This window comes from Gymnoscopelus braueri (assembly GCF_963280865.1).
Source record: "Gymnoscopelus braueri genome assembly, chromosome: 18".
Taxonomy (NCBI): Eukaryota; Metazoa; Chordata; class Actinopteri; order Myctophiformes; family Myctophidae; genus Gymnoscopelus; species Gymnoscopelus braueri.
Genome location: NC_137618.1, coordinates 9978892 through 9997186, shown reverse-complemented (window position 1 = coordinate 9997186; position 18295 = coordinate 9978892). Strand labels below are relative to the sequence as shown.

The 18295-nt window shown below is 42.7% G+C and overlaps 1 protein-coding gene across 1 annotated transcript in view; it reads right to left on the bottom strand.

Annotated features, from left to right (window-relative positions):
* lrch1 (leucine-rich repeats and calponin homology (CH) domain containing 1) overlaps positions 1-18295 on the bottom strand; it is a gene marked incomplete at its 3' end in the record, with an annotated part of 120665 nt that overhangs the window by 9403 nt on the left and 92967 nt on the right. Inside the window, exons 10-15 of the mRNA XM_080456964.1 lie at positions 17039-17110; positions 16781-16882; positions 16398-16472; positions 14910-14949; positions 10470-10545; positions 8367-8486 (exon numbers count right to left, since the gene is read on the bottom strand). Of these exons, the coding sequence (XP_080313090.1) occupies positions 8367-8486; positions 10470-10545; positions 14910-14949; positions 16398-16472; positions 16781-16882; positions 17039-17110 (485 nt within the window). The remainder of the gene's footprint in view (positions 1-8366; positions 8487-10469; positions 10546-14909; positions 14950-16397; positions 16473-16780; positions 16883-17038; positions 17111-18295) is intronic.

The following is an 18295-nucleotide window of genomic DNA, read 5'->3' as shown; positions in this document are numbered from 1 at the left end:
TCAACGAACACATAACAGATAAATAATGGTTACGTTAAAGTTCCAGCTTTGGTTTTAGCCTTTCTTATCGCCCACTGCCATACGTGTAAATGTCCATTTGTTCGTCTGTCTTGCCGTCTTATATATTTCCTCTGTCTGTCAGCTCAACCGCCCCCACGTCCCCCGTCCCTCTAAAAGATGGAGGACATTACAGAAAACAGGAACACGTCTTCACACATAAAAGTGTCCTGAGCCGACAAACTGAAGTGCAACGTGGGAGGAAGAGAACACGGTGAACCTTTTACTTCCATCATCGTTCATTATCCATCTGTCAGGGCCTGCATCGCCTACAGACAAGTATGCGTGTGTGTGTGTGTGTGTGTGTGTGTGTGTGTGTGTGTGTGTGTGTGTGTGTGTGTGTGTGTGTGTGTGTGCGCGCATGTGCATGTGTGTGGACTGTGGACAGAGAAGAAGAGGGGGGAGGGCATTAAATATCAAGAGTGCCCTGCAGCAATCAGCGTAAGTGCCTTGCTCAAAGAAAGTGACAGTACTGTCTGTACGTCTGCCCTACTTTCACAACTGGTCCAGGATTCAAACAAACTTCTTCTCATACCTCTGAGGCTTGATTTATACTACTGTAGCATACCCGAGTATAAACCTGGCATGAGCCATCACTGCCCTACGTATGGCCCTTTCTTGAGGTTGGACTTGCAACGCAGCAATGGTAAAGAAGACTTTCTTTAAACTGGCTCTAAAACGCCCTTACACAGCAGCTGACGGGGCACCGCTCTGCTGAACAGGAAGTATGGAAATAGCAGCAGCACTTTTTCCCCCCAAAGGCAGAGAGAACCAAAACTATTCCCATATAAAGTCGCTCCATCGCTACGTCTCTCCCAGAGGAAGGAGAGAATAGAAAAAAGTCGAGAGAGAAAGAGGAGAAACTATTCCTGTTTCTTCCAGTAGGAGTGCCCACATTGGCACGTTTGATTAGCCTGCTACCAAAAGGCTCGTCACAAGTATGACATAATCGCCTGATCGCAATTACTTTGAGGTAAACGCAAACCGTTGGAATTGTTTCCATTTAACCACTTTCAACATGTTGTCCCTGTTTTGGGGCATTTGGGGCAAAACATTAAAGAAATGTAAAAAAAAATACATACTGGAGATACAGAGCATCTTCCAGGCATGAATGTGTTGAACTGTGAAATTGTGGGTGTGTTCCGTCAAATTAGGGGGTGAGTCTCAGTTTTAAACGCTGTTTAAGAACGCTGACAACAGCTTGAAAGAATGCAAGCTGATTGTTTTTGTATCGTTTTGTATTGCTGCAGGCCTGTTCGGTCTAATACACAAAAGAGACTGAATTTAGACTTTTGAATCCCATCTTCCACCTGCACCCAAGGCTTCTCAAACACCTGCCCACACAGCGTAGGCCAGCAAATCACACAGTATCTTTTGAATTATTTCTTTTTATGTTTCACAGACTTTTATATGTGTAGGCTCTCTCTCTCCTTCCTCCATCTTCATTTCTCCCACCCCCTCTCTCTTTCCACACTTCCGTCCTCTCTGCATGCTCTTCCGTCATTCTCTGTTCATCCCATTCTCTCCTCTTCTCTTTCAACGGTACAGTTGATAGATTGTATCACCTCTGGCGGAACAGAGCTGACTTTGCTGAAAATGAACCGGGTTCTGTTCTTTATGCGTGCTGACGCTTGTGCAGGTGTGTGTGTGTGTGTGTCTGTTCTCACAAAGCTGGGTGTTTTGTTGTAGCCTCTGATAGCGCACCAGCAAAGAAAAGAGAGAGACAGACAGATAGACAGACATACAGAGAGAGAGACAGAGACAGACAGACAGAGACAGACAGACAAAGTGGATTTCAAAACAACATTCCACATGGTACAACAAAATCTTTGTGGGAAAAAGAAAGACTTTAATTCATCCCTATCTGCCCCCCTCCATCTGCCTGGATGACTGTGTGGGTCTCTTACTTTGAAAAAACAAACAGTGAGAAGCAGAAGGCAACAATCTCTCCTCCCAGAACTATAAGATCAGTATCTGGGAGGAAACAGAGTAACATAAAGGCTCCTTGCTGTCCATTCAGCTGTTCAACCTCAGGAGGTTTTGCTGCACAGTGATGTCATTGATGTTGACAGTGATGGAAGAAGTACTCATATTTCTTACTTAAGTAAAAGTATCAGTATATCTAGAACCAACTCCCAGAAAACGGCCAGTCTGCTACAACTCTGTTCTTTTAAATCAAAGCTAAACATTTCTGTTTGCTACTGCCTTTTACTGAGATTGTTTTTAAATAACTTATTCTGCACTGTAAGATTTATTCTGGTTTTATTTTAATCATTTTCATGTACATATTATTCTTCCTCTCTTAATGCTCTATGCCTTAACGTCTTAATGCTTAATGTTTAATGTAAAGCACTTTGCATTGCCTTGCTGTTGAAATGTGCTACAGACAGTATACAAATAAACTTCAGCTTGAAAGCACAGGGAACCACAGTAACGCTCCCTGATGAATAATTAGTTTAGTTAGGCTTAACCATCTAAACCCACTAGTCTTAAACCGCTTGTTTCCGTTTACCAGATCTCCAATAGCCGATCTACAAGCTCACAATAGATCTGCTGTTTTTTGGCGAATGTTTGCCCCCGGAATATGGATGCTGGGGCTGAAGTGGTTAAAGACAATAAGAGACCAAAGACTACAAAAAGGATCACATGGAACTGCATTGTGAAACTTCCCACAGAATCCCACAGTTCTTCACAGCATACAGCTCTGTTTAACATGGTTTATTGTTTCCTGGGTCAAAAGGTGAGCCGTTTATATTGAACCGACTTGCACACTCAGTGCTGTTACTGTTCACTGCTGCGTAGTCTGCCCTCAGGCAAACACACACGCACACTCATGCACACACATGGCAGAAAAGACGGACACTCTTTTACATGTATGCCCTACACACACAAACACACTGCAAATGCACGTGGATTCAGCGGTGCTAGCATATAGTTCAACACGCAGAGAAATACAGAGTAAGATTTACACACACACACACACACACACACACACACACACACGCGCCTTGATTTGGAGCCAAAGCCAACCTCGGCAGGCCGATAGCCGATTGGCTGCTAATGAGGTCAGAGACACTCATGATCAGGTTACTGATGATGTCACTTCCCCCCCGGGCACGACCCCATTTTACACGGTTGGTTCTGATCACCATGTCGAGCATAAAATGATGAACACACATTTAGTCCCACGTTGAAGGGAATGGAACTAGTCATCACCACCAAATAGAAATATGGTGCTTTAGGGGATTACAGTATGTTTTGTGACACTTGCACCAATGCAAATAATGGTGAAAGTGTGGATCATGTAGGGGGGGGTGAGGGGGGTTTGGGTTCAGTGGTGTTATTTGTGGCCATCATGGGTACCTCCGTTCGCAGATGTTAACCCATTCAATCCGGGCAGGCATTGAGAGTCATTTTAAGATTTCTTTGGCTATTCAAAAATAGCAGATATACAAGCTCATAGCGCGGCACCGAGTGCCGCGCTATGAGCTTGTAGATCTGCAATTTTTGAAATGTGAAAATGTGGGCAAATCTTTTAAAATATATATATACATTTTTAACTAAAATCTTTGCTTCTGGGGGTCCCTGGAACAAAATATTTTGAGATGGGGGAGTCAAGATTTTTTTTTTTTTAATAGCAGATCTACAAGCTTGTAGCGCGGCACTCTGTGCCACGCTATGAGCTTGTATATCTGCTAAGTATATCTGCTTAAGGCTGAATTTGACTCACAGCACCAGAACACAAGTTAGATGTTGGGTTCCACACTGGTGACTCTGCAGGAATGTCAACAAATACCACTTCACCACCTCCATGGCAATCTAAAATCTGATCTACACTTCCTAGTCGTACACCTGTATCGCACGCCGATCCAGTGACCCCCGGGGGTCCTTGGAAGGGGTTCCAGGGGGTCCCAAGCTAAATGATTGATAGTTACAGTAGGAACCAAATGGACCCTTATGGGTCTTTAAATCCGACAGTGTGCAATGTCAGAATTGAACTGATCATTTTACAGGGTAGTTTGACGTCCCGGGGATGAAAACAAATGATAAATGGTGGTCCATTAAATGACAAAGTTTGAGAATAAACACTGTCCTATGGCATGTGACCTCAGAATCAGAATCAGAATCAGTTTTATTGCCTGCTACCCGAAATACAATAAAAAGCTTTGTAGCTCACATACAGCATGTAGAATGAAACGGTAGCACAGAGCTCATTGTGCTAGATTAGAACAAGTTACTATTTTTCATAATATGAACAACATTCATATTATGAATATTCATATATACTGTTAATTGTCTCTCTGTTTATAAACTTCCTAAAACATCCCCAAATCCTTTTACGGGACATCTGTAACACAACTGGCTTCAGGGAGGGAGACGGAAACGCCCCTCTGTCTGGGCGCGCACGCACGCACGCACGCACACACACACACACACACACACACACACACACACACGCACACATACACACACACACACACTCTCTCTTACTCTGTCACACATAAACTAACACATATTCATGCGCTCACACACATGTAGATGCACACACACACACACACACACACACACACACACACACACACAGCTATGTTCCATTCCAATGGAAGTGGATACTCCCTCAGGGACTATTATCTAACACTTAAAATATATGAGCTAAAAATAGACTGGAGCACACACATACATGCGCGCGCACGCACCATGTGTATACACATACATGCTGATTACTGTAAACACACATACTGTAGCCTACATACATGAATGGCAAGTATGCACACACATACAGAATACGTATAGTTTATACATGACTTAACCCTTTAAGACCTGAAGCCGATTCTACAAATGTCTTCTAAATCCCAACAGTTTTTTTTAAAAACGTATGTTTCTATATCAGTGGTGCTCAAACTTTTTCATGGCAAGGACCCTCAAAATTATATGTATTTGGCCGCCGACCCACATCTCAAAATAGTTTGTTCCAGGGACCCCCCAGAAGCAAAGATTTGGGTTAAAAATGTTCGCTTTAAAATAATGTAAATATTCAATTTGCACACATTTTCACGATTTTTCAAAAATAGCAGATCTACAAGCTCGCAGCGCGGCACTCGGTGCCGCGCTATGAGCTTGTATATCTGCTATTTTTGAATAGCCAAAGTGTAAAATAATGCTTTTTAGCTCAAATCGAAAAATGACACAGGTCTTAATGGGTTAACATACCATACAAACATAGAACACACACACACTAGGCATGTCCGTAAAAAAAAATTCTATGATACACCATCTGATCGCCAGGGGGAGGCGGGAGTAGGAGGGGTGGGGGTGGATGTCATATACTGTACAGGTATACATTTGAGGTTAGAAGACTCACTGTAACTGGGGTTGCGGATGGGATTGCAAATGTTAGGGTTTTGAGACGGGGTTGGACCTTGCAGAGATTTTGAGTTAACCCGTTATTGAGAGAGTTTACTAAAAGACCATTATTGGAGTAATGGTCAGTGAATCAATGCCCACCTGGACGATCTTTAATCCATTAACACCGGGAACACATCGGTGACATTTTAGATTTCTTTGGCTATTCAAAATAGCAGATATACAAGCTTGTAGCGCGGCACAGAGTGCCGCGCTACAAGCTTGTAGATCTGCTTTTTTTATTTTTTTATCGTGAAAATTTGTGCAAATCTTTACAAAAGTCTTCTAAATCGCAACAGTTTGTCGTTATATCATTGGTTCTCAAAGTCTTTCATGTCAAGGACCCCCAAAATTATATGTTTTTGGCCGCCGATCCCCATCAAAATATGTTGTTCCAGGGACCCCCCAGAAGCAAAGATTTGTGTTAAAAATTAAAAAAAATATATACATGGATATTCAAAGATTGGCACAAGTTTTCAAGTTTTTTTTCCAAAAATAGACAAGCTCATAGCGCGGCACTCGGTGCCGCGCTATGAGCTTGTCTATTTTTGAAAAAAAAACGTTTTTTTTTTAGATTTGTAGATCTGCTATTTTTGAATAGCCAAAGAAATCTTAAAATGACACAGATGTGTTCCCGGTCTTAAAGGGTTATAGTGTCAAATAAAAACGTAACCTCTTGTACTGTATTTGTGAATAGTATGGGTTTTACCCTGATGCCAAAGGTGAAAGATTAAAACAATTGATTTAACAAAAAAACGTCTCCTCCATTCAAACAAAGTAAGTAGTAAGTAAGCCTTGCCGAGCCATGAGGCCCACAGAGCATGAGCCTATCTCCTGTTTCTGTAGTGTGAGGGCAGCTTCATGTACAAAGTACACACCCTGGACTAGTATGTCACAGGGACTTACCACCAAAATCCAACCCTTGATGCCGAGTGCCAAGCAGGGAGGCATCGGGACCCATTTTTATAGTCTTTGGACCAGCCGGGCCGGTGGATCAAACGCTGACCTCCCCCATCTCAGGGCGGACACTCTAAACCACAAGGCCAGTGAGGCTGGTGATTTAAACAAAGGCTGCCTTGTAAAAGTCTGTGTGCGCGACAATATCAAAGCCTCGCTTTCCATTTAACATCATTATCTTATCTACCCTAACTCATCTATCTAGTCTAACTCTATGGAGCGCAGACTGATGTTTTGGTGAGCACCCATGTTATGGAAAACGGAGAAGGAGACGGCAAACTAATATCCTCGTTCCGTGTGCTGTGGACATTTTAGAGGCTTTTTTAACCCATTAAGACCTGAGGCGATTCTTAAAAAAAAATCTAAATCCTAACAGTTTTTTGAAAAAAAATCTAAAAAAATGTTTCAATAATTTTCAAAAATAGCAGGTCTACAAGCTCGTAGCGCGGCACTCGGTGCCGCGCTATGAGCTTGTATATCTGCTATTTTTGAATAGCCTAAATAAATCTAAAAGTGACACAGATGCGTTCCAGGTATTAATGGGTTAATAAGATCTTAGTTCTGATGGTAAATGAGTTCGAATCACATTAAAAGGAGCACTTCGCCCATTTTCAACCTTATCTCCATATAATTGGTCCTCACTAATGCTCATTATAAGATTACACCATTTCCGTCTATTCACTCTGTGTCTCATTGGAGGGCTGTGGACCGTTCAGGCACCAGCCGACCAATGACATCATCAATGGGCATTCCAAGCTAATAGAAACGATAGCCTTTCTGTTCCTGGAAAGTTAGCATGCTGAAATAGAAGCCATTGTACTGCATTAATAAAAAAAAAATGGTGCCATCGTATAATGAGAATTAGTGAAGACCAATTACACACACACACACACACAAACACGAGCACGTACGCACACACACGATGGCAGAAGAGAAGTGGTTGCCTCTTCCTTACGTATGCTCTCTATCACACACACAGCTTTGGGTGGGCTTTAACTTTAGTATGGTCGACCCTCAAATCATTCAACCACACTACTTTAATGACAGACACACAGTCAGTTCTAACATGTGCCTCTTTGCCTCTACAACCTGATCAGAGCATGTGCAGGCGCACACACACACACATCATGACAGAATATGAGGTTAGGAAAGTGTGTGATGCTCAGCTTTGATCCCTAATGCTGCCTCACGCACGCACGCACGCACGCACACACACACACACACACACACACACACACACACACACACACACACACACACACACACACACACACACACACACACACACACACACACACACACACACACACACACACACACACACACACACACACACACACACACAGGGCAGCTGTAATGAGAAACAGCCTGGCCTGTGTAGTAGTCTGAGGTGGAGAAGGCAGTGTGTGTGAGTGTCTAAACACAGTCAGTGACAGCAGAGATCTGACAGACCATGATAAATAATAATCACCAAGAGAAACACATGTACAGCCTCTTTTTTTTTCCTCCATACAAAAAAAGTATGAACATTATCACCACTGTTGGGTGGAAACCAGGTATGTTCAACATTTTTACTTTTCATGATATGGAAAAAAACAACCTGTGTTCCAATGGATCCAGCGGAGTTATTATTTAGCTACAAGCTCTTGTTAATACTTTTCATTGGTTGAATATTTATAAAACCCACAGACACCCACTTTCACTTTCAAAAATTTACAAAAAGTAGCAAAAAGAGTAGATATACAAGATATAAAATGTATTCTATTTTCGCTACTTATGCGTTATGTTTCAATTTATCATAAAACAGAGGTTACAATTCACACGTGTTTGTATCGTTGGTCGCTCTGGATGAGAGCGTTCCCTAAAATGCCTACATCGTAAATTGCATTTTCGTTTTCTTTCTTTCTTGGCCACTGGTTGGTCAGGTGGGCGGAGAGAGGTCGACCTACCACTGCTGTGCATGCCTCCGTCGTCATGGCTACGGGGGGTGTCTCTATAGAAGGGCGGGGCCTGTGAGAGGAGGGGACTGAGACAGGAAAGAGGCGGGGAGCAGGGAAGCGAGGGCGGGGCTAGAACCAGGAAGTGCCAGGAGGAGGAAGGGATTCAAAGACGCGGGAAGAGGGTGTGGTCAAAAAGGACGCGGGACGTGAGTGTGGCGTTTATACCGGAGGGGGAGGGGAGGGGAGCGGAGGGGGGTGGGAACCAGGGTGAGGCAAGTGGAGAAAGGTGAGTCCATTCCACAAAACGTCCAGAACCCAAAACACGGGACACCAGTACAACCAGAGGGAAGGTTCCAGAAAACCAGTCGGTACAGAGTTACACAGGAAGAACGAAACAGGAAGTTGCAAAACAAACAGGCAAGGCAGGTCAAGGTTAGGAACGGTTGTGATTTGAGAATAACAAAGTGATGTCAGGAGCCGTGCGACAAGTCGGGTGAAATGACGAAAAATTAAAAGGAGGACAGAGGCAGAAAAACAAGTGTCAACAAGGATGGATGGATGAATGGATGGATGGTGCGAAGGAAAGAGGGGGATGTAGTAAAGAAAAAAGAAAGAAAAGAGAAAAAAACATAACAGCAGAAAAAAATAAAAAAAATATTAGTGGCATTTCACAATACAGATCTCATGACATGCTGTTATCATGTTAGCTAGATTAGCAGTTAGCTACTTGACGTACCAGGAACAGTTAGGGAACGTAGGCTGGATGGTTGCTAGGCAACATACTGGGAAGCAGGGGATTGCAGCCCACTCTTAAGCCTTTATACTCCATCGCATGAGGCTGTCACTTGCCAAAAATAACTGATCTACAAGCTCACAACGCGTTGCATGTACGTAGATCGGTTGTTTTTGGCAGGCGACACTGTCATACAACAATGTATAAATTAAACGTAATTCTTCTATAAGCAAAGCAGACACAAAGCAATCCTGAAGCTTTTATTGAACTTCATCGTTATGTTCGTTAATATGGATCAGAACTCGTCCCCAGCTAAATGATTGACATTTGGGCCAAATGGACCATTATGGGCCTATAATCCTGAGAGTGTGCAAATGGAAACAAACGGATCCTGATGGGCCTTAAATCCTATCAAATGGGGGTCCGTGTTCTAATGCATATCAAACTGGCAAGTCCTTGAAATGAACAAAAAAAAAGAGATTGTGAATCTACCACTGTAGCTACCAATATCTGGGGGCTTAAATGTGTTCTCAGCATCTTATTTTTGGATAGTATTTGTATTTCTGAGTATTTGCACGGACTTACACTCTCATCCAATCATTCACAGTTCTCACATTGTCCCACGTGATAATTAAAATCGAGTCCGAATCCATTCATCATTCCATCCTGATCAATATCTTTTCAGGGATCGAGTGATCTTCTCTGAAGCAGAACTGAACCGATCGCACTGACGCTAAACGGAGACAACCTTGTCAGTTTGTTGAAAGACACGTTCCAATTAAAACCGCATTAACCTTGGCGTCCCTATTTTGGGCAAGTCATTACAGGAGAGAGCATTTTCAAATACTGCCAAAATATTTTTAAACATTCGAAAAACTTCACCCCCCCCCCTGCCCAAAAGGGCGTCTTGAAAAAGACAAAATGTCAAGATGTATTGTAACTGTATTTATTCATTTTTGAGCGGTGCAACCGCTCCTATAAGAGGGTTTAGGACCCATCCGTGGTGAAAGTTTTTCTTTCCGTCGTGAAAGTTTGTCTTTCGCTGTGACACCATGCTGTGGAAAACACGCCCATAGGCTAAGCTTTGCAGGACGTGCTGTGATTGGCTAGCGAGACACATGATGAAATTAACTTCAAACTTCGCAGACACGCTGTGATTGGCTAGCGAGACGCATGATGAAATTAATAACTCATAAATAGCACCGCTCACTTCACACTGGGTGTGATTTTTATAAAGAAGTTCATAGTTTCAAAAATAGCGGATCTCTGCACCCTGACGCGCCCGACACGTTGTATGATAACGGTATAAATTGTGGTTTTAAATGGTAGTTGATCCAGACCCGCCCCGGTTCCCAGGCCACACCCAGCCCCCATCTCACCTGATCGGGGCTTCAGTCCAAAGGGAGGCATGGCGGTAAAGGACATGGGAAGACTGCAGGGAGACCTGTCCTCTCCCTATAAAGGGACGTAAAGCAAGAGAAATATTGTCAACTATTTATTGAATACATAAATGTAAAACATTGTTTTTGTGCACAATACCATAAAGGACACATACAGTACGTGCACTTACAGTACATGGAGGCTTATAAAGAGATGAACACAAATACAAATGTCCCATGTTAAGGTTATATAGGGTTATAAACTCAACACGGGACTGTGTGTGTTTGATGGTAGCTCAGTGACATAGTAAGAGGCATTGATCAGTTGGCAGACATGTGGTCTAGACTCGTGCAGATCAATAGGACTTAGATTGGTATAGATTGTAGTACAGAGTGTGTGTGTGTGTGCACGTCACAGGGAAGTGCTATTAGCAGCACACAACAAGACCAGTTTCACAAGGTTGCTCGCTTTCCTTCCACTGAGGTCATTGCTGCTGTGAGTGACCCTGTAAAATATGCACCAGGCAATTCAAGAAACCTTCAAGATGTCAATACCGATCAAAGGAAGTGTGTGTGTGTGTGTGTGTGTGTGTGTGTGTGTGTGTGTGTGTGTGTGTGTGTGTGTGTGTGCGTGCGTGTGTGCGTGCGTGCGTGCAGTATGGGCATGTTAGTGTGCGCGTGCATGCATTCTCTTGACCTCAGAGCATTGTTGAAGCTGTAGAAACACTTGGGAGAACAATGCTGTCTTGTTCTGCTCTTTCCAGAGTCTACACTAGACTCTTTCTGTCCGACACTGTGTGTTTAGCCTCTGTGAGCTACAGCTACACAGTCCGCGGACCCATCAAAAAGGACATAAAAAACAACAAAGTTAAAAAAGACAAAAAAAAACTGCGCCTGATGTTACTGCACCTTACTGTAGGTCTGTTATGAGCCAGTCAGCTTTGGGAGGTCGATCTGTTCTTGTATTGCCACGTGTGTGATACTGTAGGTGTCGTGGTAATGTAAGTGACCCATGTTGATCTGTTGGCCATGGCAGTGACCCTTATGAACGCCCACCCAGATGGCTGTGACCGCTAATTCAAAGACGAACCCCGTGTTCAGTGACAGCCATGTTGGTTCCAAAATGCTACGCCAGCAGACCACAGAGTAGGTTAGCTGGGCCTTTGATGGGTTGCCAGTTTAAATCCACACTGCAAATATCTGAAATGTAGCATTAGTACACTCTGCGTTACACTGGCTGTACATGGCAGGCCCCATGGTTCAATGTGCAGAAACTAGGAATCTACCAAAAAAAGAAAAGTGCTTCCCTAAATACATAAATCAATGGTGAAAAGATATGATTGATTTTGCTCACTTTTGCGTTGTTTGTGTTGTATGTTGTATGCTACCGGCACCATACCGGTACTTGAATAACATACTTTTGGACACGATTATTCACTACTTACAATAATTCCTACTTCACACAGAACACGCATGAAAACAAGACTCACTGACACTACAAATCAGCTCCCTTTGAGAAATGAATCATGTCTATATAAGACTTATATGAAATGTACATTACAGTGTGACAATCAACAGTCAACAAACAGACATGTCAAAGAACATGACTTCTCCAGGTCAAATAACTGACCACAGATCACACAGGTCACTTCAAGCCCTATTGGAAGCTATTGCGTTGGTCATTTGTAAAGCTGCAATCTGTAACGTTTATGGGTCACATAAACCAAACATCTACTGCTCAGTCAAGAGCATACGGTACTTTGCATCTTTCAGGGCATGAAGTGACCTAAATATCCTTTTCAACGAGAGGCAGACTGCAGAGTCCAATCCTCAGTGTTCATTTAACTGTGAGATTGTACAATTGGAACCTGATGGACCCTTAGCCACTTGAACACTAGCATCTCTGTTCTGGGCGTGTCATGATAGAAAATATGTGAAAATAGGCAAACATAGCCAATTTAACATTCGGTGAAAATAGCTTGTAGCTTGTGCTTGTAGATCTGCTATTTCCCCCCCTGTTGAAGATCCACGGTGTAGAGGGGGAAAAAGGAGGAGTCAAATACAGAGCCCTGGGGGACCCGCGCATCTAAATACAGTATATAGGGTTTTTACTTAAGTAAAATATCTTCTTCTGGTACCTACAAATGCTGTTCCAGGATCTAATCCTGCCACACACCTTCTCCCTGTGCGCCTCCACCATACTGTTAAATGTAATAATCAAGGTTTGTATCCAATGAAGTGTATGGTTCAAGTGGTTAAGAAGAGTCCATTTGGTTCCATTTGCACACTCTCAAAGAGTTAAATCAACACAGTGATCATCATCACATCTCTACGGCTTCGTACAAGCCAGTCCGGTGGCTCGTTGCCATGGTTACCTTGAGTGATAAAAGCCACTCATACTGCTGGCATGCAAGCTGGGCCTCAAACCTGGCCTTCTCTAGAATCATCTCCCTCTTCTTCTGGAACTCATAGCCACCTCCTGGAATGTTCTGCTATAGAACGTACCAAGTGTTTTAATAGGCCTTAACATACTATGCTTTGACTTACTCCTATACTTTAAGACTTACAGTACTTATCTAGCATGCTTCAATCTATGGGATAAGTATACTTACTGTTAGGGTCAGGTTGCCAGATCTGCTTATTATAATTTCCCCGCATGATTTTATTTGAAAATAGCCGATCTACAAGCTCACAACGCGTCGCATCGCGACGCGTTGTGAGCTTGTAGATCTGCTATTTTCAAATAGCTGATGTATATGTTAAAGTGCTCATGTGGCCCATAGTCGCTTCTTTTGGGCTGGTTTTCCTAGGCCTGGTTACTTGTTTCTCTCACGGAATCTGGCAACACTGGTTAGGGTACAGCATATTACATGTACGTGTATTACAATGATCTAAAATATGCACACGCTGCTGTGTTTCTGTTTGTTTATGAAAACCAGTGTATAGGCCAGTGCAATGCTGTTATTATAGGCTGCAATGATGAACAAGTGTCATTTTTTAAAATGTATTGTTGGTCAGGTGAGCTGGTCAACATTCTTAAGGATTATCTTAACTCCATATTCAAGTGCATTACCCTTTGATTCTAATGACACATTGTATTAAAAGAATAACAGCAAAATGTTTTTTTTTTGGTAGGAATATGTTTCTAATATTATTAAAACCAGTAGAATATTATGAGGTTTGGTACCGTATGAAGTGGTTAAGCCATGCTAATCTACTCCACATAAACGCATGCATGCAGCAGCAGCTACGTGATTTATTTGGTCTGTATTACAGTATGTGGGTGAAGAAAATGTCAATAAAAGTAAAAGTATAAATACCTGCAGCAAAAAATAATAATACAATAAACAGTAAACCTCATGGACACAAGTCTGATATAGGATTGGATGTATGAACGTTAAAGTGAGAAAGGCTCCATTGTACCTCTGTTCAGCTGTTATTTCCTCACTGTGAACGTCTGCCGTGTACATGACCGTTATATAAATCCACAGGAAGATCATGTTCCTTCTATTGGCTGGTGCTCTGTGTTATTACTGCTTGTTTTTTTCATACTGACAGTCTAAAAATAGACCTCATACTTGAGCTGCACTCTCTGTGAGTCAAGTATGAGGTCAGTCCCTCAAATGTTAAGGGTAAATCTAGTGCAGGCGGACGCCGTCGTTGGTTGTTTCAGCTTGGTTGATTACTACCCAGTATGTTGTCATCATATTGTGTGGTTTTAGGCTCTAATGCAGGGGTCTTCAACAGGGGGTCCGGGACCCCTAGGGGGGCCTCAGAGCTACTATAGGGGGTCCGCCAAATCTTTGTGTGATATGATTTTTTTTTTTTACATTAACCACTTGAATCCTAGAATTCCTTTTCTCAGGGGAACGTTAGCCCCTGAGAAAATAGCAGATCAAAAATAGATGAAAAAAGCAGATCTACAAGCTCTCAACGCCTCGCAGCGCGAGGCGTTGAGAGCTTGTAGATCGGCTATTTTTGGCAAAGAGGCTATAGGTGTAGAGGGAAAAAAGAGCAGACTAAGTAAAAAAAAACTATAATCTGAAACACAATTTTATACAATATAGAGTAGGGGGTCCCTGCTTCATCTCTCTCTCAGCTAGGGGGTCCTTGGCCTGAAAACGTTGAAGACCCCTGCTCTAATGCATTGGTTCTCAAACATTTTGATGTCAAGGATCGCCATATTGATATGTATTTGACTGCGGACCCCCAATTGAAAAGAATTATGAACATCTTTCTCATAGGCGACGCAGAGTTTGCAGATCAGCTATTTTCGAATTGCCCCAAACATAAAATAGGGCTTATGTGTTTAAAACTGTCCCTCATTTTGCTGGGGACCCCCTCAAGGACCCCTTTGAGAACCAGTGCTCTAGTGTGATGGCATTGTGTAGTGTGATGATATGCTGACAGTTCACTCATACTGCGGAAGTTGTACTGTACCTTTGGTGTGATGGAGCCGTCATCATCGCTGTCCTGTCCACTGTACAGAGAGAGAGAGAGAGAGAGAGAGAGAGAGAGAGAGAGAGAGAGAGAGAGAGAGGAAAGATGTAAATGTTTAGGTATTTTTACTTTACTGGAGTATTTCCAATTTTCTGTACTTTTACTTCTACTCCACTAGTGTACATCTCAGAGGAAAATATTGTACTTTTACTCCACTACAATTCTTTGAAAACTTTAGTTACTAGTTACTTTTTAAATTTATTATTACAAAACATACATTAACCACTTCTGCCCTATATACATTTCGGCCATTTGAAAATAGCAGATCTACAAGCTCACAATGCGTCGCATCTTGTGAGCTTCTAGATCTGCTATTTTCAAAAGATTTTTATACATCTGAAAACTTGAAATTGGACATTCGTCATAATGAGTACTTTAACTTTTGGTACTTTAAGTACATTTTTGATGCCAATACTCAAGTACATTTTGAATTCTGGACTTTTACTTGTAACAGAGTATTTCTACATTGCAGTACTGATACTTTTACATAATTAAAATATTTGAGTACTTTTTCCACCACTGGCTGAGATAAGAAGAAAAACTGTTCTAAGGAACAAGTGAGCACATTCACTAATGTGTCTACATGTGAGCTGCAAATGCATGTACCTTATGCGCACACACACACACACACACACACACACTCGCCCTCATTCATGAAATGAACGTATGGAATCTGGGTGTCCGGTCATTTCATCGAAATCCTTGGCATGTATCAATCTGCCGTCAATTTGATGTGAGCGGAGCCCACGACCAAAATCTCAAGAATGCAAGTGTTTGAGTCGGTGTGGACCAGTGTTGATTTCGTCGACTAAAACTATGACGAAAAATGTTCGTCGACCACCTTTTTTCACTGACAAAAACTAAATATAAAACGTATGATGACTAAAACTAAATATATTGACAATTTCGTCAACAAATAAAAACTAGACTAACATGTTAGTGAGGGACAATAGTGGAGAAGAGATCCAGTAGAAATAAAAGACAAGTAATTTTATGTTTGGTTGCGCTCAGGTGTTGCGCTCTGAAAATAGCAGATCTACAAGCTCACAACGTGTCGCGCTGTGACGCATTGTGAGCTTGTAGATCGGCTATTTTCAGCATGCAACCAAGTGTAAAATCAGCCATTACGACTCCATCAAGGCACCGCCAAAATACATTTTAGTCGACTAAATCAACTGTAGATTTAGTCGACTAAAATCTTATGATATTTGGTCGACTAAAACTAGACAAAAACTAAAACATTTCAGATGATTAAAATATGACTAAAACTAAATGGAATTTTATTCAAAAGACTATGACTAACACTAAATCGCTGTCAAAATCAACACTGGTGTGGACGTGCGGCGCAGCGTAGTCAGAGAATCTGACAGGCATTTAAACACATGCAGCCATGTATTCAGTTAGAAATATGCAATCTATATCACTTACTTGAGTGACTCTTCTACCATGACCATCTCCACAGGGTAGAGTTGCACTCCAGACCCGTTGTCCTCCATGTTCACCCTGACGCACGTGAATATTACACACTATTATTTTACCTCCAACAACGGCCGATGTATTGTTATTTTATGTGAGAGATCAATAATAAAGTGTGGCAAAAGAATACCTTACGTCTTCTGATTAGTTGACGTCGCAAAACAGAAATACTCAGAAGACATAGGGTGTTTTTTTTTGCCACACAATATTATTGATCTTCTCACATCAGAACAATGGAATTCACGTTAACATTTTTAAATGTATCCCTTTAATGAATTGAATAAATCAAATATAATGAAGTGATATAATACAGAAACTAGCTGGGTAGTGGGTACACTGAAGGTCTCACCTGTTGGGGTCCCTGCAGCAGCTCCACGGCCTCCTTCAACTGGTTAATCATGTCAATGTGCAGCTCCGTAGCCCCTGTCACCTTTGACCTGTGACACACAACGCAGAGTGAAAGTATGGTGATCAGAACTTAACCTCATGACAGACAGACAGACAGACAGACAGACAGACAGACAGACAGACAGACAGACAGACAGACAGACAGACAGACAGACAGACAGACAGACAGACAGACGTGAACTCACGTTTGGTCCGTTGGCCAATGAGAATCTTCTTCTATCCTGAGAGGCTCATCGAAGTCTGCTGCCGACCGACCCCTGCGAGCACGCACACGCACACGCACACACGCACACACACACACACACACACACACACACACACACACAAACAAAGGCAGACAAATACAAGTAAGCACCAGCTGGTTTGGTCACATGACCTACAGACTCAATCACCGATTGGCCCAAAGTTCAACGACATTACCACCACCCTCTGTGTGCAATGCAAGCAAGCGCACACACACACACACACACACTTTTCACAAGGAAGGCAGTGTGATAACTGTTCTCCTCTCTCCTTCCATCTCTCCCCCCTCCTCTCTCTGACACCTCATTTGTTTGCCCATCTCCCTCTTTCTCCAAATACATCTCTCTCTCTCTCTCTCTGTCGCCATCATCCACACAGAGGACAGAACAGTGGGGGACAGGGGATGAGGACGGGGGGGGGGGGGGGAAGAGAGAGAGAGAGAGAGAGAGAGGAGGGAGAAGAGAGAGAGAGAGGAGAGAGAGAGAGAGAGAGAGAGAGAGAGAGAGAAGAGAGAGAGAGAGAGGAGAAGAGAGAGAGAGAGAGAGAGAGAGAGAGAGACTATCACTGTGCTAAATAAACAAGACCCAGGAGACCTGATTCTGCCAGACCCAGAATGAAGCTGATGAGCTGATGAGCTTTACTTAATTACATACTTGTGACATAATAATGATGTCATGAATAGTTCGTGACGAAAGGGGACGACAGACTTTTTTTTGGCTGGGGCCGGAGGACAAAGTGACCATGCCCATGTATGGACGAAACAGGTACAAAGCCTCATGTAAGCCCGACCCCTTGGGTCTGGCAAAAAGAGACACAGGCAGTTAAAGACAATGGGAAAAAAAAGTCACAGATAGAAAGAAGAGACTAGCAGCCAAAAATAATAATAAGATAATAAACCAAAACAGCAAGACAAGGAGGCAAGAAAGCCAAACAAAGACAGCCTGATAGGCTACAAGCATATTCTATTCTGTGTAGAATGACTGTAGCTTGCCAAAAAGAACAGGGGGGGGGGCGAGAGAGAGAGAGAGAGAGAGAGACAGAGAGAGAGAGAGAGAGAGAGAGAGAGAGAGAGAGAGAGAGAGAGAGAGAGAGAGAGAGACAGACAGACAGACAGACAGACTTATATAAGAGAGAGACAAAGAGACAGACACAGAGGCAGAGAACAGAGACAGAGAGAGCGAGAGCGAGCGAGAGGGAGG